Source organism: Homarus americanus, unplaced genomic scaffold (assembly GCF_018991925.1).
Source record: "Homarus americanus isolate GMGI-L3 unplaced genomic scaffold, GMGI_Hamer_2.0 scaffold52512, whole genome shotgun sequence".
Taxonomy (NCBI): domain Eukaryota; kingdom Metazoa; phylum Arthropoda; class Malacostraca; order Decapoda; family Nephropidae; genus Homarus; species Homarus americanus.
In genome coordinates, this window is record NW_024735442.1 from 1,770,464 (window position 1) to 1,793,160 (window position 22,697).

Sequence of the window (22,697 nt, forward strand, 5' to 3'; positions counted from 1 at the left end):
CTCCTATACTGAGTACTTTACATTTGTCCACGTTGAATTTCATCTGCCATTTTTCAGACCATTCGAAAAATTTGTTTAGATCTTCCTGTAGTTTTGCTGAGTCCTCGTGTGTGTGACTTGGTGTGCCCATGCATACTTTTCTGTAGATCGGATCTTTTTCAGTATTGGCTGATTGCTCTTTAGAAAGGTATAGTAGAAATCACTGCAAGATGTTTCTCGGAAGTTGTACTGTACAGTCAGAATGCCTTTCATTGTTTAACACTCAATTTGTTCCTTTCCTTTGTCCATTGGCTTTGCATCAGTGAAAAAACTTTCTACATTTGCATTGCGAGATGATATAGCAAAGAAGAATTGTGCAATTCTTAGCAATTCTGAGTGACATTCAATGTTTGATTTTTCAAAGTATCTGGTCCACTTTTTGTGCTGGCAGATTACTAAATTCTTCATCACTTGTAATTTTCCACAAACTGCTTCAGGTTACTAACTTGGTCAAAACACTTCATCAACTTCTACCCCCTTATCAATCAAATATTTGACAGCTAAGTTGACAACACCGTACAGGCGTACAAGTGACTTGTCAGCTGGCGAAAACTGAACGAGATCTCTACGGTTCCCACCTTCCCTCTCTCTCTCTCTCTCTCTCCCGTCATTACAGTTTCATGTTTTTTTTTTCCCGTGGAGAAAATGATGGAAGCTGAAATTCCGGACTTTTGAAGAATTTAAAAAATTCCTTCCGGATGAAGATTTCGAGACCTAAATGGAGGACATGTCCGGGAAAATACGGACGTATGGCAACCCTAGTCTACCAGCATCACTGGCTGTACGCTGATTGGCTGGTAGGCGCGCGGGAGCTCAGTCGTCACTTGTAGGGGATGCGTTAGATTATTAACAAATATAACGATAAGAATAAATGGATTTCAGGATTATTGGGAACCCTAGTAGGTAATTATATAGGACTAACCAATGAGCGAAATTGATAAAAAAAACAACGAAAACACCGGATTTTCACTGTTATATTATAGTGGACACTTGTAATTTGTGGAAATATGTTAAAAATTTTATATTTTAAAAATAAACGTTACTTAACATTTGTGGGTATGAAAAACAGATTTAACCAACCTAACCAAACAAATCTACCTAACCTTACCTAACTTCCTTACCGGAGCTCCGCCCCCTGGAACCCCCAGTATATTAAACAGAAAGAACTTACTATGATATGGTGAAATTTGAGACATTTTCTGGACGTGAGCCCGGGCGGCAGAGTGAGTTACTGTGTTGGCGAGTTCCACAATAAATGATTATCATATCAGAACTCACTGATGAAAATAATGTAAGAAAATAAATAAACAGTCTATGTAAACGAAAAATGTGGTGATCTTTAAACAATTGAAGGGACTTGTCATCTTTATCCGTAAATTCACAAATTACGTCCATGTAAGATCTGTCACAACATGCTGAGAAACAAACTGCCCCGGGTGCGGGAAAAGCCCCTGAGCATAGCACGGCCTCATTACCACCCGCAAGATAAACTATTGCGCGCCTAATTATCTATGAAACGAACAATTTCCACATTATATGATTAATTATCGTATCATAACTCAGTGATGAAAATATTGAAAGAAAATAAACAGTAATAAAAATAACTCACTCATGGGTTAGTCCCATATATTAACCCCCCCTAGTATATTTTTGTTAGGTTAGATTAGGATAGGTTAGGTTTAGTTAGATTAGGATATGTTAGGTTAGATTAGGTTGGTTAACGTTAGGTTAGGATAAATTATGTTTGGTCACGATAAATTAAGTTAGATTTGGTTATGTTAAGTTAGGTTAGATTAGATTTGGTTATGTTAAGTTAGGTTAGGTTAGATTAGATTAGGATAAGTTATAATTTGGTTAGGTTGTGTTAGGTTCCACTCATGTTTCACTAGTGATGTGTTTCTATTCCATTACATCCATTTTTAGCTAAACAACAAACATGATTTATGTATATTCAGTGACTAAATTATAGTTGTAAGATAACAGTACTAAACAGAGGTAGAGATGTTAGCAAATTTGTAATGACTAATTTTACTCGCATACTTGGGCATCCGCAGGGGAGTGTAAATGGCAGCTAAAACACACAGTCTATCATGCCTTACATGATATTGTGTGATAACACCAGATTATTCAATAAAAACAATTTATATATAATGAGTAGGTTCTTGACAAACAACTTTAGATATCTTTGAATAATTTCTCAAAGCAACACATACTTTTTTTTGCTGTAAAAGATAATTATTTGCCTACTTAAGGGAATGCACTCCCTTCGGTTCTTCAGTAAGAGTGATGGTGGTAGCTACAGGTTTACATCACTTAATATGAATGAAAATATCGCATACAGTTAACCAATGTGCTTTACTGTACATACAGTATATACATATTGTACATAGTGATACTGTATAAAGAACATCACAGTATTTACAAGTTGGTACAGTAACAGAGTTGGCAGTGACACCATTTTTTCACGTCTTATTCTGTGCTCGTTAGTTTATTGATGACCAACGTTTTTAAAATATAAAGTGCAGCACAGTTTCAAAACTACACAACTACCAATGTATCCTACTGGAAACTTAAGACTGTAAGTTTTAAGATAAGGTCCCTACAGTGGAAAAAGTTTGAAGATCAGACAACATTATTGTTGGAATAATAATTTAATATTTAACAAGTGAAATTGTCATGTAGGTATTCTGTAGAAATTAATCAGGTACAGTATACAGATCAGCACGAATATAGGTCCTTTGTTTATACTTTGAAATATCCAGTGGCAGATCTAGATGTGTACAAAAGAGGGGTGCGGCCTAAAGAAAATTCAAATGATTGCAGGAGATCCAGCACCACCCAAGTGGAAACGTTATCAAGATTCAACAGCCAAAATACAAACCATCGTACAAGACTTTGAGAAACACTATGTGTTGGAATTTTTGAGGGGAATACTCATTATAATTTTAGTATGATATATGTCAGTGAATTTTTAAATATTGATTGTGACCGATCCATAAAACAAAATTCAGTGTTTTACTAATTTGAGTTCTCTTGCAGTTTTGTAGTGTTAAATAATTACTACCCCTGTATTATGCATAATAAATAAAACAAGAAAATGAAACATTAATTCTTAGTGTTATTTTCTCCTCTCTAATCAGTCAGTTCCGTGTTCTATGCCCGTGATTGATAAACTAAATTTTTCCCTATGAAAAACAGTTGACTGGGGGGCAGTTTTCCTAGAACCCACAAAACTTCCTCAGATGATCACTGCTTACCCTACAGCTAATTTCCACTAAAGATGGCTGCCATTTAAGGGTGAAAAATAAAAACAAATTTCAAAATTGAAACAATATATTTTAAATGTTGTGTCATGCATTTATAAAACAGGGAATGAACATAAATACTATCAATCTAAATTAAGTTAAATACTGTAAATGGTACACAAAGAAACTAAAATTGTTACCCTATACCATTTAAAATTAAATGAAACTAAAATATTTATATGCACACAGCACTATGATTAATTTTAGGAACATAATACAGTATAACCATATTTTGCAGCATATAAGACACACTTTTTTGTCTGAAAAATGGCAAAAAAAAACATCAGGCTGCATCCTATATGTGAAGCTGAGGTCTCCTGTAGGCTAACGAATCCCCCAATTGCTGTCTCCAGTAGGTTAAATTGTACTAAAAAACATTATTTTTAATTAACTAAAAAAATATTGTAAATATAAAATCTTGATTTATAACCCGAGTTGATTAACGTCCATGCGGCAGACACCCAACTCTTCAAGAGGTAGCAAAGCAGGAATCATTTCTGGACTCTTACAATGCCATACCTACAACATGTATTTTTAAATCTACAAATACCTGATACAAATGAAGATTTACATGTAACTTTCAATTCACATTTGCATCTGTTAACATAGATGGCACCATTGAAGCCAGGTTAGACTCGTCACTATAAGGCTACTGGTGTTATTTGTTGTTTTTCATCATGTATTTTCGGGTAGATATACGTAACTTGGGGGTGCATCTTACATGGCCGTGAGTCTTATATGCTGTAGAGTATGGTACTTAATTATCAAATGTGACAAGTCATAAAACAATTCAATTTAATACATTACCACATTTCAAATACGGTATACTGTACAGTATTGTGATTGACCATACAATGTGATATAACTGCTGTGAGAGTTGATACACAATTATTATTAATTCTTGGAGATATGGTCCCTGTTTCACATTAATCTTTTTATTCATAAAAGCATATAGGAATACATTAGGTACTGTAATCTGGTAGTAAAGGAAACACGACTTGAGTTTCCTTCACTACAACCTACCATCTGTCCACTATGAACAATATTCTTAGGAACACATAAAATATCCTCCCTGTTTCCATAATCCTAATGGTAGTGATATGGATGTTGTCAGAGAACATTCCAATGACTAGAGTAGCTCATGTCAGTAACTTGTGGAGAATAAAAACCATGGAAAATGAATACCTCATCCAATGATAAGGTCAAGTTATGCAACATACTTGAGCCCAAGTGAAACCACACACTAACTACAGCTCATTCACAAAGGAGGTATGCAGGTAATTTAAAGTGAAATTTATTAAGTGTATATATATATATATATATATATATATATATATATATATATATATATATATATATATATATATATATATATATATATATATATATATATATATATATATATATATATATATATATACTGTATGTACTTGTTTACTGTAATAATCAGGACCACTGAGACTACCAACAAGAAATTCACAGTAAAATAAAATAATTATTTGGAATTCAAATATAATAACAATAAGATAGGCAAGAATTGTTATCTTGATTGTAACTTTGTACTTTATGACAAGAAGTGGATGACATCACCTCTCCTTAATTACTAATGAGAGAGAGAGAGTTAAAAAAAAAAGCTTCCAATCACATAACACTACTGTACTGTACAATCTTTAACTTTTCCCTCCCACATTCACCTGCCAGTAATGCAAACTTTTCTTTAATTTTCTCCCTCACATTCACATACAATACAGTATATTGTACTGTAAGTAGCATGTCAAACTACCAGGTATAGTTCAGCACAATAATCTTAACACACTCTCTTGTGTGCAGATAGCAACACCTGGCTTTTTTTCTTCTCAAACACAGTGCTTTAGGGAACCCATTCATCATCATCATCACTCTCATTACTGGACTCATCACTCCCAGCTGTTCTTGCACGTCTCCTTTTATTTTGTCTTCTGTGTGTGGGCCTTTCTACGGCTGTGTTTCCTGACCTTCGAAATGCTCTCCTCCTTAAATGAAACCTTTCCATGTTACTGTCACTACTAATACTGTTACACAATCTTGTTAACATTTTCCTTTTCATCTCATTTTCCTCCTCTTCTATGACTTCTTTCAGTCGGTACACTAAAACAGTGTGCTGACTTCCTTTGTTTGAAACTATGTTAAGAATATCTCTATCCAAATGGATACTCAGTCTGTTTGTTTCAATATCTCCATCAACTTTTACACAAATATCCATTTCATGGAGAAGGTCATAGGAAAGGCTGTCATAAAATACAACCTTCAGTAATTTTGTACAGTTATGTTCCTGCAAAAAAATAACTTTATATTTACATCATTGCATCACCAAACTTAATTATATATTATGAAGACAAATTACAGTGTCCTAAATGTAAGCATTCGGCCTTATTTAATTTGTCTTTAACCCCAATTAAATGTAAATTCTGGTGATAATTTTTTGAAAAATATGTCCAGACTGAGGCTGTTTTCTTGCGTTACAGTAAATACAAAAAATATGTAACTTGACTGCTGCCAAGAGGTGTTTTTCACTCATTTGCATGAATTGTGGTAATTGTAAATACTGTAGTGTAAGTTAGAAAAGAACATAATGAATGCAAGCTTAATTTAATTCTCCTTTGGACAGTATAAACAAATGAAAAGTGCAGAAATTATGAGAGATCAGCACAGAATAGTTATCATCCCTTAAAATATCAGAATATAAATATGATAGATTATATACTAAAGAACTGTAGTGACTTTTCCCATGTCCACCTGTCAGCCAATCAACTGCTTTGTTACAAATTGACCCTAGGCCTCAGTTGCAACGTTTGAGTCTGTTGACTCAAACGTTGCAACCGAGGCCTGTCATAAGCAAGATCATCAGCCAAGATAACACTAGTCCCTGGTGTAATGTAACAAAAGTGACCAATTCTTTAATATGATTCTGAATCAGTCTGGCCTTGTTTATGGGTTTTATCAGAGAACAAATAAGTCAGTCAGGATAAGTATTCATTGAGTTGTTTACTGAAGCACCGTAGCTAATAAAATCTATTCATCAGCCTTGGATCACCATGATCATTTCGTCTACGGCCAAAATTACAGATGAAGCTAAGATCGCCATTAGGGCCAACATGTTCAGTACATATTTAACCTATTTTTAGTTTCCTCTTATCAATAACTATGTTCAGCCTAAGCCTGGTGCAACTGTAATATTTAAACCATCTATTATGGAGAAAATAAAATATGCAACAGTAAATTAAAATAGATAACATACAGTACTCCTAAGTAAGATCTATCCAAACTTTAAAAAAAAAAAATTCTTAGGTAAATTTTGATGTTGATGAGTGTGATAATTAAACTAAAGTACTGTACTCATAACTCACAATGTCTCTCCAAGCTTCCAAGATAACAAGAACCCTTAGGTCAGCATCTATGTTGAAGGAAATTGCTCGGTTTAAGGAATTATCCAACTCAAACTTTGTTTTTAATAACCGTCCAGATCGGGAATATTTGGCAGGCTCCTCATTCTGAAATATGAAGAGTAAAATATGTAAGAAGAATAAAAATTCCTGCCATGAAAATACTAAAGTCTGAAATTGTCAGTACAACAGCAAGTTATCCCCCCCAAAAGTACTGTACACCCACTTTCTCAAACTTAATAATGTATAACGTTGGAGAGCTGTGTTTCATCAGCTCTAAATATGAAGAACCAACCGCATACATCCTAATGAACATCCTCAACCAACTAGTTTACTTGTCATTTAACTTCCAACTGGGTCATTAAGTAATTAGACACACTGCTGCAACTTGAAAAATATATACCCAGAGTACAGTACAGTATATAATAATGAATGGCAACCAGTCCATTCTTCAAATAACTGCTCTATTTAAACTACTCAAAGAAATACTCCAAAAAAGAAACACAGCACTTAACTGCCAAAACACTTTGCCATGTGACAAAGTTTGATCAGCTGAGGGGTAACTGAAGAACTGAAAGTCAAGTGAGCCAAAGGCTTGTTTTATAGTCTGCTTGGGTTGTGGACTGTATGCATAATGTTGTGGTGATATAGATTCACAGTTCTCACCTTTGGGCAACTGATCATCAGTACTATCCCCTTCATATTGATCTTACTGTTGAACAAGGCAAGAACCTATCTCCATCTTTCTAGTTTTACTGGATTTCTGGAATATAGCCACTGTACAAGAGGGTTCCTGGGCACTTTGGGGTTAAGGCCATCAACTTGTTGAGACAGTACCTAAGTTGCCCAAGCCACCATATCAGTTATAATATTCATCTCGGCATGTAAAGATATTCTATACCCCAGTAAACGGGGTACAGGTTGTACCTCCCTAGTCTGGCAACCTCGGGAACCTGACCGGTGCCGGACCATGGAAATTTCCGGACCATGGAAATTCACCCTTTTCCTGGACAGATAGTGACTTGCACTTACATTAGCACCACTTTCACTGCTTCGTGGTCTCTTTGAAGACATACTGAAGGGTTAAATGTCGTACAGTAGCTTCTCAAATTTTGCGAGTTTTTAATTCAACGTTTTTTATTTGGACACAAAAAAACCACTACATAATTTAAAATTTTGACAGCGGAAACTCGAATTTTGACGGGTTTGAGCGGCCCGCCAACGTTCAGACGTGCACAATCGTGTAAACAGCGTCATTTCTCTTATGTACAAAAGATTCATTATTGTTTATTACTGAATGTCTTTTTTATTGATTTAATGTTTATGTGTGCAAAATGAGCAATACAATTCATTAATAATACGTAGATTATTAAAACACACGAAGAAATGAGACCGCATTGTTTTCGTTGATTACAAAACCAGTGACTGAGTGGTTTTACATAAAAAATAAGAAAATAAGACCCTGGTTGTAGCTGTAGTAAAATTAATGTAAAAAATTAATATGGTTATTTTAAGTAATGTTATTTAATGTTAATAAATAGAACAATAAAAGTAGCAAACCATTCATGTTAAAGAAAAAAAGTGAGACTGCGCGTATGTAAGTGCGCACATGTGAAAAAATATCGTCATTACTCTACATAAGAGTATGAAAGCAACACTTATTTACTGTTCATATATGTTTTAATTAATGTTTGATATTTTTTATTGAAGTAATGTTTGTGTGCAAAATGAGCAATACAATTCATTAATAATTCGTGGAATATCAAAACACACGAGGAGACGAGACGGCTGCCGGCATTGTTTTCGTTAATGTTTACAAAACCAGTGACTGATTGGTTCTACATATAAAACAAGAAAAATAAGACCCAGGTTGTAGCTGTAGTAAAATTAATGTAAAAATTAATATGGTTGTTTGAAGTAATGTTATTTAATGTTAATAAATAGAACAATAAAAGTAGCTAATCATTAATGGTAAAGGAAAATAGTGAGACTGCGCATATGTAAGTGAGCACATGTGAAAACATATCGTCATTACTCTATATAAGAATATGAAAGCAACACTTATTTACTGCTCATATATATATATATATTAAAGGGTTAAATGTTGTACTCTGTATAGACAAACAGAGAGAGAGAGCCAAACTGTCGGATGTAAACAAACCTTAATTTACCGCGGCTTTGTTGTTGTTTTTTACGGGGATTAGCCCACCCGGGCACAGGTCACTGACCCACATTGGGGCCTGAGGGGCGAAAATGTAATACTCCTGTAATAATAATAATAATAATAATTCAGATAAGTATAAAAAAAAGAAAGAAAAAAGTTGCTTATCTACCTATTGGGGAAACTAAAATAATTCCGGACCACAGGAGTTTCCGGACCACAGAATGCTGGACTAGAGAGGTACAACATGTATCAGCAAGCTTACACTACACACCTTGGTAATCTTTCTCTTCTCTGGATAAATGAACTCTTCCTCCAATCTTCTTTTACCCCCACTTTCACGAATAGCTAAAAATCTGAAATGGGAAGCAACATTATTTACACAAACATGTACAGATAATCACATTAATGCACTTTGCACAATTTCATTAAAACACCCTGTACAGTACAGGTAGTCCCCGACTTACGACTGCCTCAACTTACGTCCATCGGTACTTACGACCTGCTCTGACCTTACGACCGTCGGGACATACAACCGCCGCAGTCGTGACCATTTTTTTTCTTCAAATGATGCGCGCATTTTCTATACCAAAACGTTTCCAGTTACCCGGTAATGTAGTCTCCATGTATGATGAGAAAATTATGGGGGCCCAGTGTGCATTCAGCTGACTACATTAAAGGTAAGTGCTCAGTCACACTGTATCCATTCCTCATTATTTATTACTTTTACTGTACTGTACTGTATTTCATTGTAGATTTTTTATTTATTTATTTTTTTAAAAATTGAATTTTTTTTTATCTATGTCGGACTTACGACCATTCGGACTTACGAACTGGATTTGGGTCCCTAACCCCGTCGTAAGTCGGGGAGCACCTGTACTGTACAGTATTACCAACCAATTGTCAGACTAAAATCTCACCCAGAACAGATCATTAGTGTTTATATAAACATTTATATAAAGTTCGATAAACACTAAATAATTAAAACTACTGTATTTGATAGTTTTAATTTAATCAATGCTATGTTTCCTTAATATCTTCATGGATGAGGTAATTACTAAAAGAGGTGAAAGCAAGTGATGGAATGAGGGGTGAGTACATTTGGTGGATAGACAATGATACAATATGCAAACAAGAGGAAAGTCACATGCTCTTTGCATATAACACTGCTCGATTGGGTGATTTGGAAGAGAAATTACAAATGCTGGTGAATGAGTTTGCAAGAGTGTGTACTAGAAGTGTTGACTACCGTAAGAATGTGAACAAATAAAAAGTGATGAAAATACAGTACGTAAAGCAATGAGAGACGGAGAAGTAGCTGTTGACGTTAATGGATACTGTATACAGTGACCCCTCGTTTAACGAACACCTCGGTTAACGTAATTTCGATTAACGAACTGCCTTCCATAAGGATCTTCAATTCGGTTAACGAAAAAAAATTCGGTTAACGAAGTTCTTACGAACTGACCTCAACATGTTTTCGCTTGCACTGGCCGGGCAACCAGCTTTAGTATCAGTCCGCCAATACATTAATCGGTTCTAGGGCTTAAATTCCTTACTATTTTAGTAAATATCAAGAAGTTTATACGATTCATTAATTTTAATATTAAATTTTTTAGTCATTTTAACAATTATTGAACATAATTGAAGGTAAAGTGACTAGTTTAATGCGTGGCATCCAGCCTCTTAACACAGCAAACAGGAGTTAGTCTCTCTCTGTTTTCACTGGAGGTAACATCTTACTTGAGACTCTCTTCAACTAAACGCTTTTTTTCTGTGTTTCCAAGCAAATTATTGGTCATTTTGAAATATATTTTACATATTGACAATATATAATGCAGTGCAGTGTTGATTTAAAGAAAATAATCTTGAATTACACCAGAGAGCTAAAATTTTATGGGTGAAATGGCGCCATGGGGTGACTTCTCTTCCACCCCAATGCCTTCTCTTCTTCCTTCTCCTCCACCCCCATTCTAAATCCCATCATCATCATCATCATCCAGGAGCCTTCTACATACACACCTCAAAGTAAGTGAACTTTTCTACCATTTTTGTTGAATTTAGGAAATTTTCGGTGAGCTGGAACCAATTACCCAAAAACCCATTGAAACAATGGTTTCGGTTAACGAACTTTTCGGTTAACGAACGACCTTCTGGAACGGATTGAGTTCGTTAACGGAGGGGTCACTGTAATGTAAGAAGTACAGTGTAGTGTAGTACTATGATTCAGATATTTAAGAATGGATGTGTCAGCAAATGGATTGATGCACGATGAATTGGACACAGATTAGCACGGGAAAGATAATAATAAAACCACAATGCAGTACCAGCTCTGGGCTTTTAGGGTCACTAGGTAAGATTTGGTTGTGGGGGCCCCCTCCTCTTCCATTATCAAATTAGCCAAACCCCTCCTCACCCAAAAGGAAAACAAATCAGTACTTACACTTTGTTTTTATTGGTGTAAATTGATATTTAGGGAAGAAACTATGGCTGATGGGCCATGCTAGGTTGTATGAAGTGATGGGTAAACAAGATGGATATTTGGGCCTTTCTTTTGGAAGGGGAGTTCAAAAGCATAATCTAATACAGCAATGAAGAGTGACTGAATACCACTGTGTGAAGAGGCGGGATTTCAGGATTAAACCCTAATTTGATTCTCTTTTAATTTAACACTTTCAACACAATATTACCTGATTTCTGATGTTCTGACATGAATAACTCTGCTAGAGTCATCAGGATGAAACATGAGGTAATCGGGTGAAATCTGCACATCATTCTTATCCTTCCATCTTACTTGTCCTCCTTCAAGCAGTTCCTCAGTCCTTAAATCCCGTACCTATAATTCACAGCTGCATGTAGAGTTTGGAATAACAATACTGTATTCGTATATATCATAAATATCATCTATTACATTCAATTCATATTAGCACATAAAAACTTATACCTAAATATTTTGGTAGTACAGTATAGCCAAGAAATAAATGCTGGTAAATGTACTGTACTGTACTGTATGTGCCTCCAGTAACATGGGTTGGTAGAGGGGATTATCTTATTGTTTTAAACTATGAGATAGGATAAAAAGATTTAGATAGTGACTCAATGATGTGGTCAAGCATCAAATATAAAGAAATACACAATCATGTTCACTTCCTACCTCTAAGACAGAGTCAGAAACAGCTCGAATGTATGTCCAAGGACAAGCCCCCAAACCTAAAATGTCCATATGTGCGAGTGTAACAAATAGGAGTGGAGGAGCCTTTTCAACACCCATTGTGCATTTGGATACAAATTCCTCAGCAGTGTCAACATTACCCATCATCTTTTCCTGTGAAGAGAATTGATACATAAAATACCCATTATAACAAAGGTCCATCAGGCCAGAACTGTCATAGCTTTGGTCTAACAAGGAGTTGATGCCTTGGCTACAAAAAGAAAAACAGTATCAACAGCAAAGATGACACTCCATTTACTTATTCCATGATATGACTTCAAGAGGCCACCAAACCCAACTAATTGTATTTCATCCAACAGTATAATCAAGTTTATCATCCTTCATGACTACTGCACTGTACTACAATTACTGAACTATAGAATCCCTACTTAATCCTTTCACTGTCTGCTAAATACTGTACTGTTTTTTTTCTGTTCATATAAGGTTCTTGCATTTAAAACTCCTGTGTGATATATTTTGTCTAAATATTTATGATTAGTATTTTATTTTGGCAAGCTACTACCTCATTTATCGCCACATAAGAGTCAGTTATATTCTTTTACTACAGGTCAGTATTCCTCATGATGGTAGAGCGACCTGTATGACAACGCGCTGCCAGAGCATCTGTGGAGGGTAATCATGATCATGTTGATTTATTGGGCAGTATCTACTCAGATGATCTTAGTGACATCACTAATGATGTACAGTGAACCCTCACTTTACGCGGTTAATTCAACCCACGGCAGCCCGCGTAAAGTAAACAACATAACATATGGGATTAATTGAAATAGAGACCGGGCCGACCCCCAAACTCCACTTTTTCAGACACAACACCTACGTTGTAGTAAAAATAACTTCTTAATTTTATGATGGTATGCACACAATTAATAATTAAGAGAAATATCAATAATATTAGGTTTTTTAACACTTACATTAGTAGAAAAGATGGCTGGGCACACGGGGATGGGGGGGTTGGTTCCGAGGCAGAGGGCAGATTATTGGCCCTCACCTGTATCACTTGTATCAATTGTATCACTATCCACCACAGAGGCTTGCAGGGCCTCTTTGTCAAACCCCTCAAAGTCCATATAAGTCCATATCCTCACTATCATTATCACTATCACTGACTTGGGCTGGCTGTGGTGGGTGGCGGGTGAAGAACTCGGTAATGTTTTGATGACTGGGCGACCTTGTGCGTACCCTGCTCGCGCCGCTCTCCGCGTAAAGTGAGCATTCCGGTTTCGGCAGGGTACCGCGTAAACGTGGAAACGCGTAAAGTGGGACCACGTAAAGCGAGGGTTGACTACTATTATAGCTGTGTAATAGAAGAAAGAAAAACTTAAATAAAACTGGAAAGCATATTAGTATGTCTCACAGTGCTGCCTGCTGCTGAGACACATCCTCTTATGCTGCCAGTTATAAATATTTAAATATATTTTTCTTTTTGAATACTTGTATCCAAAAATCCTCAGCTGGGTCATCAGACAGTGAAAGGGTTAATCACAGCACCCAATTTTACATTTTCCTGGGTTATACTTCAAGATAAATGAGGAAAACTAACTAACTTTGATAATTTTCTGGGCATCATATATAAGAGTGAAGTTTTTGTTGGTCATAACAAGCAGCATGTCATCATGAATCTCAGCATTACGCAGCTTCCCGTACTGACTCTTATGCTCCCCATCTAAAAATAAGATGATTTTTTAAGAAGGTACAATTACAGGTGATAGAAAAGATTTCCTTGAACTTAGAAAAATTAAGTTCTTTGTGAAACAAAACTTTAAGACATTAAAGTTTACACATCTGGTAAAGTACTAAAGAAATTTAGTGTACAGTGATCCCTCGGTTAACGAGCGCCTCGGTTAACGAGATTTCGGTTAACGATTTACCTTCCATAAGATTCTTAACTTTGGTTAATGAGCAATCCTTCGATTAACGAGTTTTTTACAAGCCGACGTCAACATGTTTTCGCTTGCATTTGGCGGTCCACCAGCTGTAGTATTAGTCCGCCAATACAGTAATCAGTTCTAGGGCTTAAATTCCTTACTATTTTAGTAAATATCAAATAGTTTATTCTATTCAATAATTTTAAAAGTTTAATATTAAATTTTTTTAGTCATTTTAACAATTATTGAACATAATTGAAGGTAAAGAAACTAGTTTCTGGCGCGCCATCCAGCCTGTTAACACACCAAACAGGCGTTAGTTTCGCTCTCTTTTCAGTGGAGGTAACATATTGCTTGAGACTCTCTTCAACTAAACGCATTTTTCTGTGTTTCCAAGCAAATTATTGGTCATTTTGAAATTTACTTTACATATTGACAATATATAATGCAGTGCAGTGTTGATTTAAAGAAAATAATCTTGAATTACACCAAGTGAACTAAAATTTTATGGGTGAAATAGCACCATGGGGTGACTTCTCTTCCACCCCAATGCCTTCTCTTCTCCCTTCTCCTCCAGCCCCATTCTAATTCCCATCATCATCCAGGAGCCTTCTACATACACACCTCAAAGTAAGTGTACTTTTCTACCTTTTTTGTTGAATTTAGGCAATTTTCGGTGAGCTGGAACCAATTACCCAAAAATCCATTGAAATGGTTTCGGTTAACGAGCAACCTGTTGGAACGGATTGTGCTCGTTAACCGAGGGACCACTGTTATTTTTATTCTCCTGCCGACATCATATATAAATTATTAGAACCACAGTAAGTCCGTGCTTAACGTCGTCCTGCTTGACTTTGTTTCGGTACTACGTCGCTAAGCTTTAGAGACCAAAAATTCGTTTAACGTCCCGGTGATCGGATACTACGTCGTTTTGCGTCATCACGGACTATTTTTTACAGCGCGTCACCCGCTCTCGTCTGGCCCCGCTACACTCTCTCGGCTTGGCACAGAGGCTCGGTGACTCACCAACCTCCTCCTCCTCTCCCGCCATCCACCTCCCTCACTTCACTACTCACCACACACTCACTCTACCACCTACGCCCATCGGTGGGTACCAATACAAGCTTAGTACTGTAGTTGGATATGTATGCACTATTTTATATAGAAATGGCATTGATTTTCTGCATATATAATGTATTCCATGGGGCAAAGGGAGGCTCAGGAACGTAATTCCCGTATTTTATCTATTTCTTACGGGGAAAATTGATCTGCTTAACGCTGTTTCGTGTAACGTTGTGTTTTTAGGAACGTAACCCTGACGTTAAGCGAGGACTTACTGTACTGTACAGTACTAATTTCTTTTTTATCTTTTCGAACTTTTCCAGTTTAATGTAGGATTCCCCCCCAAAACCTAATCAAACAACACACATTGTAAAGAATTAAATGGATTTTTTCAAATCATAACTTTTTAAGTTTGATTTTATATGTGCAGTACTGTATGATATGGTACCTGTATGTATGTATAATTCTGACTGTATACAGGGTGTTCCATAAATACCTTTCATAAACTAGACAGTGTATTCCTGAGACATAAATAAAGATAAATAACTAAATGACCAAACTGTCAATTCGCAATAGTTTTGGAGTTACAGCACATGACATGCTTGATAGGAATGTGCTGAAACTTATATGGGGTGTATATGAAACATTCAATACACTGTGCTAGTGACATTTATTAACAATAATAATGTCATATGATTTGTATTGGTATTATCATTTAGAAGAAATGTTCAAGGTCTGCCCCTCTTGCTCAATACAGGGCTCAGCCCGTCGCACTGGTGAGTGTTGCACACGTTCAAAGACTCCAGGGGTATTGCGAATGTTGGACACACTGTCCTGTACATGGCGCCACAATTCCTCACAGTTTACGAACCCCTGTAACATATACCTTGCTTTTTATGTGACCCCACAGGTAGAAATCAAGGGGATTTATGTCAGGTAACCATAGGTTTCATCACATTTCTACCAAACCTGTCATGTGCTGTAATTCATAAACTAATGAGAATTGTCAATTTGTTCATTTAGTAATTTATCTTTATTTATGTCTCAGGAATACACCGCCTAATTTATGAAAGATATTTATGGAACATCCTGTATACAGTACTTTGAATATCTCTCTTTGCTGTCCATCTCCATTAAGATCTATTAATATAGGTTTAAATACAACAAATTTTAACTAAGTTTACAAATACTGTATGCAGTTCCTCAAATTACCTGGAAAAACTGAGCTGGCAATGTCAAGTGTTGCCAGATGTTTAAACGGATGCATAGAGAACACACTAAAGCGGAACAGGGATTCCGTTCGAGGCAAAAACTTGAGCTTTGGTGATTTGATGATGACGACATCCGACAGAAAACTTACAGACAGCGAACCAGCTGGCAGATGACTGAGTTGAATTTTGTTATATAATCTTCCATTTTCAAGGTTGTGACGCATCAGTACACCACCTTTACACAGTGTAAACATTACTGGTTGATATTCTGGAAAGATGGCAACAATAGGAAACAATTACAACCTATACTGCACTGTAACACCAGGAGAAAATCATTTTATCAGACTACCTAAATCTATTCAAGAACAAAAATTATCCCTATATTGTGCTGTATATTCATCACAAAAATCTGTAATTGAAATTTTATTTTTAATATTTCTTTTTATTGTTTAACATCATTTTACTTACAGTACTGTATTTACATTATTTGTTGTGTATAGGATATTGTTGTTGTTTTGTATGGGCAGCTCTGTTTTAACCTAACCTAAACTATGGAATTAACACTGTTCTCACTTACAAATAGGGTCCAGGAACAAACAAACAATACACATACTGCAATAATTTATGAAAAATGGAGGATTGATTATGAATTCCTGTTTTCTGGCCAAGCCCACAGCCAGTACTGCAGCTAAGTGGTTCTTGTTACAATGTTAATTAGCTGTGGGTATTTATTATCACAGTAGATGACTCAAAAAAATATGTGAAGGATAAAAAGTGTTCAGTAGATTCAAAACTAAATGTACCTGTACTTCCTCATTTATAATACTGTATAGAGGAACACTTACCCTGCTGTGGAATGGATGCTTTAAAATTTGGATCGGGAATCTCATATATTGCGAGTTCCTTTGGACGAGAATAGAGGTCCATTTTGTACAGGGGTAAGAGTCTTCCATCACCACAAATTCTTTTCATCACACCACAAGAAACTGTAATAAAACAAGACTTAATGACTTACTGGTATTACCACTTCAAGCCAAACATAAACACTATGATTTCATGATACTGTAGTTATGGTTTTATTTCACAAATGGAACATCAATTGAGGTGATAAACACAGTAAGGTAATCTACAGCAATCAGTAAGTCAAGAAGATGACATTTGTAGGGTCTGTAGCATAGTAAATCCACGTAATATCTAGCCCATGAGTTCACAATTTTCCAGAAAACTATTTAGGGGACTTAATTCTACATTGCATTAAGAAGCTCAAATTATTGTGGTCTGTGTGGGTAATCACCAAGTTATAGTCAGTTTGCTCAATGGCACTTTTTGGTAGTAGATGCCTGTGATGTTCCAGCCTTGATCACACCCCATCTCTTCCTATATTTGTTAGCGACGTATTCGTGAAACGATGTACGCGTACAGTAATCCCTCGGTTAACGAGTTACCTTCCATAAGATTCTTAACTTCGGTTAAAGGGCAATCCCTCGATTAACGAGTTTTTTACAAGCCGACCTCAACATGTTTTCGCTTGCATTTGGCGGTCCACCAGCTGTAGTATTAGTCCGCCAATACCGTAATCGGTTCTAGGGCTTAAATTCCTTACTATTTTAGTAAATATCAAGAAGTTTATCCTATTCAATAGTTTTAAAAGTTTTATATTAAATTTTTTAGTCATTTTAACAATTATTGAACATAATTGAAGTATAGGAAGCTAGTTTTTGGCATGCCATATAGCCTGACAACACACCATACAGGCATCAGTCTCTGTGTCTTTTCAGTGGAGGTAACATCTTGCTTCAGACTCTCTTCAACTAAACACTTTTTTCTGTGTTTCCAAGCAAATTATTGGTCAATTATAAATTAATTTTACATATTGACAATATATAATGCAGTGCAGTGTTGATTTAAAGAAAATAATCTTGAATTACTAAAATTTTATGGGTGAAATGGCACCATGGGGTGACTTCTCTTCCACCCCAATGCCTTCTCTTCTCCCTTTTCCTCCACCCCCATTCTAATTCCCATCATCATCATCATCATCCAGGAGCCTTCTACATACACACCTCAAAGTAAGTGTACTCTACTACCTTTTTTGTTGAATTTAGGCAATTTTCGGTGAGCTGGAACCAATTACCCAAAAATCCATTGAAACAATGGTTTCGATTCACGAGTTTTTCGGTTAACGAGCAACCTTCTAGAACGAATTGTGCTCGTTAACCAAGGGACCACTGTATATTGATACAATATATAACAAGGGCCACCTGTACAGTACTACATCCTAAATAGTTGAATAATATCCACTGTAGTATACTACTGTACTACCACAAAGAATCTCAAGGGAAAACATAAATTTCAATTATTGGAAAAAAATAAATTTAATCCCCTTTTTTTTCACTCTGATTTCAATTGATTTAAATCATAACAACCCTGTCCAGCATGCAGGAGTTTTTGGTCAATTAGTTGCTCTCATAACAAAATATGGTACTGTAACTGTAATACACTTTATACTGTACAATGTCTGAAAGATTTTTAATGTTAAATTTAGTGGACTCAAAACTCAACCTCGTTTCTCCACAAATTTGTAACTGATTTCCACTGTGTTAAGCATCAGACATTTCTAAGAAATGTAACCATACACAGAATTCAAGTTTACTGTTTAGATAACTTTAACTTACCTCCTATCTGACCAGACGGTTTAGTTATCCACATTAAGTCACCACTGAGTTCCATGAGAGAGTTCGCCCTTGTTTGCAAAATCTGTTTCCATTGTCTTCTTGGTCCAAAAGTTGCTTGACGCAGAGCTTGGATGCTTGTCCTATACAGTAAAAAAAAAAAAAAAAAATTATATATATATATATATATATATATATATATATATATATATATATATATATATATATATATATATATATATATATATATATATATATATATATATATATATATATATATATATATACACAAGTAATTGCCATTTTGTGTGTGTGTGTGTGTAATCCTACAAATTATAAATGGCAAGTAGGCCATGGACTCACAAATATAGAGAGAGAGAGAGAGAGAGAACCTGGAACTACTGTATATCTCATTTTAGTTGGAATGAACCACTCAGTAAATTACTGATGTACAGTTCTGTACGGTACTAAAATTTGACAGTACAGTACAGTACAGTACAGTTTTCAATGATTCATTTTGCAGAAATGAATCATTGAAAAGTACAGTACAGTAATCCCGTGTTTTTCGGGGGAATTACATTCCTGAAACCCCACGAAAAACGAAAACTGCGAATACTCTTTTAGGAATCACTGTACATGTGGCCACCAAACAGCTCAGGTAGGTCATGCACATAACCACGCCATGCTCTCCACTCACGGCCCAGTGGTCATGCTGATCACTGACACACTGTACCGGCATTTACTAACATCATTATTTGAAATTAATCATATTGTAGTATAATAACGGAAAAACGTAAACACAGTTATATACAAAAAATGTTTATTTACATGTAAATAAAATGTTATATATTTTGCCGAGGTGGGCAACACCCGCACTGCCAGCCTCTCCCAGCTGTCCCGGCGTCTGCCCGCCCTCATGCAGTCACAGTAGCGTTCACAGTATGGTAGGCACGTGTGGACTGAGGCTTCTCGGAGCAGCGGGTGTCTGAGGCAGGAAAGAGTGGCGTCTGTTTGCCGCACCGCACAGGGGAATATCGAAAATGGCGTGAAATTTAAATTTTTGTTTTTAAAGGATATTTTACATACAGTATATATAATTTTTTAGTAAAAAAACCGCGAATGGTCAAAACCGCTATAAAAAATCCGCAAAAAATACGGGATTACTGTATTAAAAGCACTATGAAATCATCTTTGCTCTTCTTGTTTACAAATGCGTCCCAGCGACCAACAGAATAGTAAGCGATGGAATGGTTCCCAGCGAACTTTTATATGAACTGAAATATTAACAAGCTAACCTAAACTACCTAACCAAACCTAACATAACCTGAAAGTGTTCATGTGTATGAAAAGGACAATACTCAGAAGCATTCATCTGTATCACAAAGAACATTACAAAAATTGTGAATGTGCCATTTTTTACAAAAATTGTGAATCTGTGCCATTTTTAAGATATTCACCATTAGAAAGATTTCATCACAAAAATTGTCTAAATTTGTTTTTTCTTAGTGAGTACATAATGGAAGTATTGAAGTCTATGAAACATTCCTAGTCATATAAACTGTTGAAGAGGAAATAAAGAAGACATCATCAGGTGACTTAGAGGAACATCTTTACACAACAGCAGCAGGAAAAAAAAATATATCAATATACCAAAGTGTAATTCCTTCACCTGATTTGGTTTATTCTTGAGGTAAGAGATAAGTTTTCTTCAATTGATATCTTTTGTTAGGTAGCTGGTTAATCAGGATCCCTGTCATTAAATAACAAAAATATGTTTTGATTTATGAATTTTTGCTTAACGAAAAACATTTGTGAAATACATTCCATTTGTAAATCAGCTTTGGCCTCTGATGTTAATGAAAATTATAACTGAGGATGGGAATGACCTTATCTGCGTAAGAACTTCTGCAATTTAACATTCTAGTTTTCTATTTCTACAATGGAGAAAATACTCTTATATGGATCTTCAAACTGCATGTACTGCACAAGTAATTAAGGTTACACTGTGGATAGTTGTCTAGTTGTTGGTTAGGTTGGTTTCTTTAGAATAACACCAGAAGGAGTCGATGTAATTGGATGATACTTTGTGGAAAAATTAATTAAAATTTATTAAATACAACAGATAAATGAAAATGAGAATCAATTCAGTGTTGTTAGGTATGTTTTAAAAGGTTTTTCTGATAAGTTAGGTAAGTTACTTTAGGTTAGGTTGGTCAGGTAAAGTTCTAAGTACGTTCTGTGCACTTTCGTTTCCATTTATCTATTTAATAGGCTGTAAATAGCGTTTCCACAAAGTTTCGTCCGATTACATCAACTCCTTCTGGTGATAGTCTAAGAAAAAAAAAAAGCCCTAACGAGCCAACAACCGAACATATATCCACAGCCTAAGTGTTGTAGACGTAAATAAAATTGTTGGTTGGGTTTGTTTACGTTAACCAATTATACATATCTTGCTGTAGATGGTTTTTGCCATCAAATTCAATAAAAGCCAAAGAAACTAATACGCACTTTATGTTCGTAATTGTCATGTGAATGAAATCAAGGCAGGCGGTCCGACTAATTACCCAAATGTACCCAAATGTAGCCAAATATAGCCGCAATGAAGTCAAATAATGGTCCTAGGTGAATAAATTGGACTGCTAATCACTTCTCGACTAGTATTTGGTGTCAGAAAGTCACAAAAAATTGGAAAACTTACTTTAATCCGAGTTAATAGATCGCGTGCATGTACCGAGGGAGCGAGGAATTACCCAAATGTAGCCACAATGAAGTCAAATGATGGTCGTACAAGCGTAAATCGGGCTGTGAATCACTTCTCGATTATTATTTGGTGTCATAAAGTAAAAAAAAATTGGTAAATTTAATTTAATCTGAGTTGTGTTGTGTTAGGTTAGGTTAGGTTAGATTAGGTTAGATTAGGTTAGGTTAGGTACATGCACTTGATCTATTAACTCATTAAATTAAGCTTACCAATTTTTTGTGACTTTGTGACACCAAATACTAGTCGAGGTGAGGTTAGGTTAGGTTAGGTACATGCACTCGATCTATTAACTCAGATTAAAGTAAGTTTTCCAATTTTTTGTGACTTTCTGACACCAAATATTAGTCGAGAAGTGATTGGCAGTCCGATTTATTCACCTAGGACCATTATTTGACTTCATTGTGGCTATATTTGGGTACATTTGGGTAATTAGTCTGACCCAAGGCAGGTATTCAAGATGACATAAAAACACATGAGAATAATTTAAATCCCACAAGCCTTACCACCAGGGACATTTAACTCCATATTCTCGATTTATCAGTTCTTGCACGGCCGTCTTTCTCCTCCTGAGCTTCATTATCTTCCTACATACGCCAATATAAAAAGTTTTCCTTGAAGGTTAACGTGAGAGAACTTCTGCCACACTTCTACTGTACACCATTTGTTGTGGTTGATGGAGTTTAATATCACCTCCAAATGACGTCACTATAGTACCCAAGGAATATCAAATAAGGGAATTATAACTCTTATAGAATACAGCAGGGTTGCCAACTCGGGTTTTCAAATGTCGCTAGGCTGGTACCTAAAAGTAGCTAAATGTCGCTAAATCTTCCATGGAAAGTCGCTAGCTATTATTCTCCCCCTTCAGTAATTTGATGCAAATAATATTTTCATAATGCCGACTATAATGGACGGAGTATAAATAAAATGCATTATGTAAAAATAAAAATATTATTTTTTTTAAAGT

The 22,697-nt window shown here is 35.6% G+C and overlaps 1 protein-coding gene across 3 annotated transcripts; it reads right to left on the reverse strand.

The window, feature by feature from the left end:
• Positions 1 to 4,764: 4,764 nt before the first annotated feature.
• LOC121870978 (DDB1- and CUL4-associated factor 17-like) lies at positions 4,765 to 22,460 on the reverse strand. 3 transcript variants are annotated; one of them, XM_042372976.1, is made up of 10 exons: positions 22,234 to 22,459; positions 18,973 to 19,112; positions 17,143 to 17,283; positions 16,299 to 16,565; positions 13,704 to 13,822; positions 12,082 to 12,252; positions 11,618 to 11,763; positions 9,202 to 9,283; positions 6,731 to 6,874; positions 4,765 to 5,655 (listed from the first exon to the last, which is right to left on the reverse strand). In XM_042372976.1, exons 1-10 carry the CDS (start codon positions 22,305 to 22,307, stop codon positions 5,215 to 5,217), a joined length of 1,725 nt encoding a protein of 574 aa, XP_042228910.1. In that variant the 5' UTR covers positions 22,308 to 22,459; the 3' UTR covers positions 4,765 to 5,214. The 3 variants fall into 3 exon arrangements, with proteins under 3 accessions (XP_042228910.1, XP_042228911.1, XP_042228912.1); XM_042372977.1 differs by lacking the exon at positions 18,973 to 19,112 and having other exon boundaries at positions 22,234 to 22,460; XM_042372978.1 differs by lacking the exon at positions 13,704 to 13,822 and having other exon boundaries at positions 16,447 to 16,565.
• Positions 22,461 to 22,697: the final 237 nt, after the last annotated feature.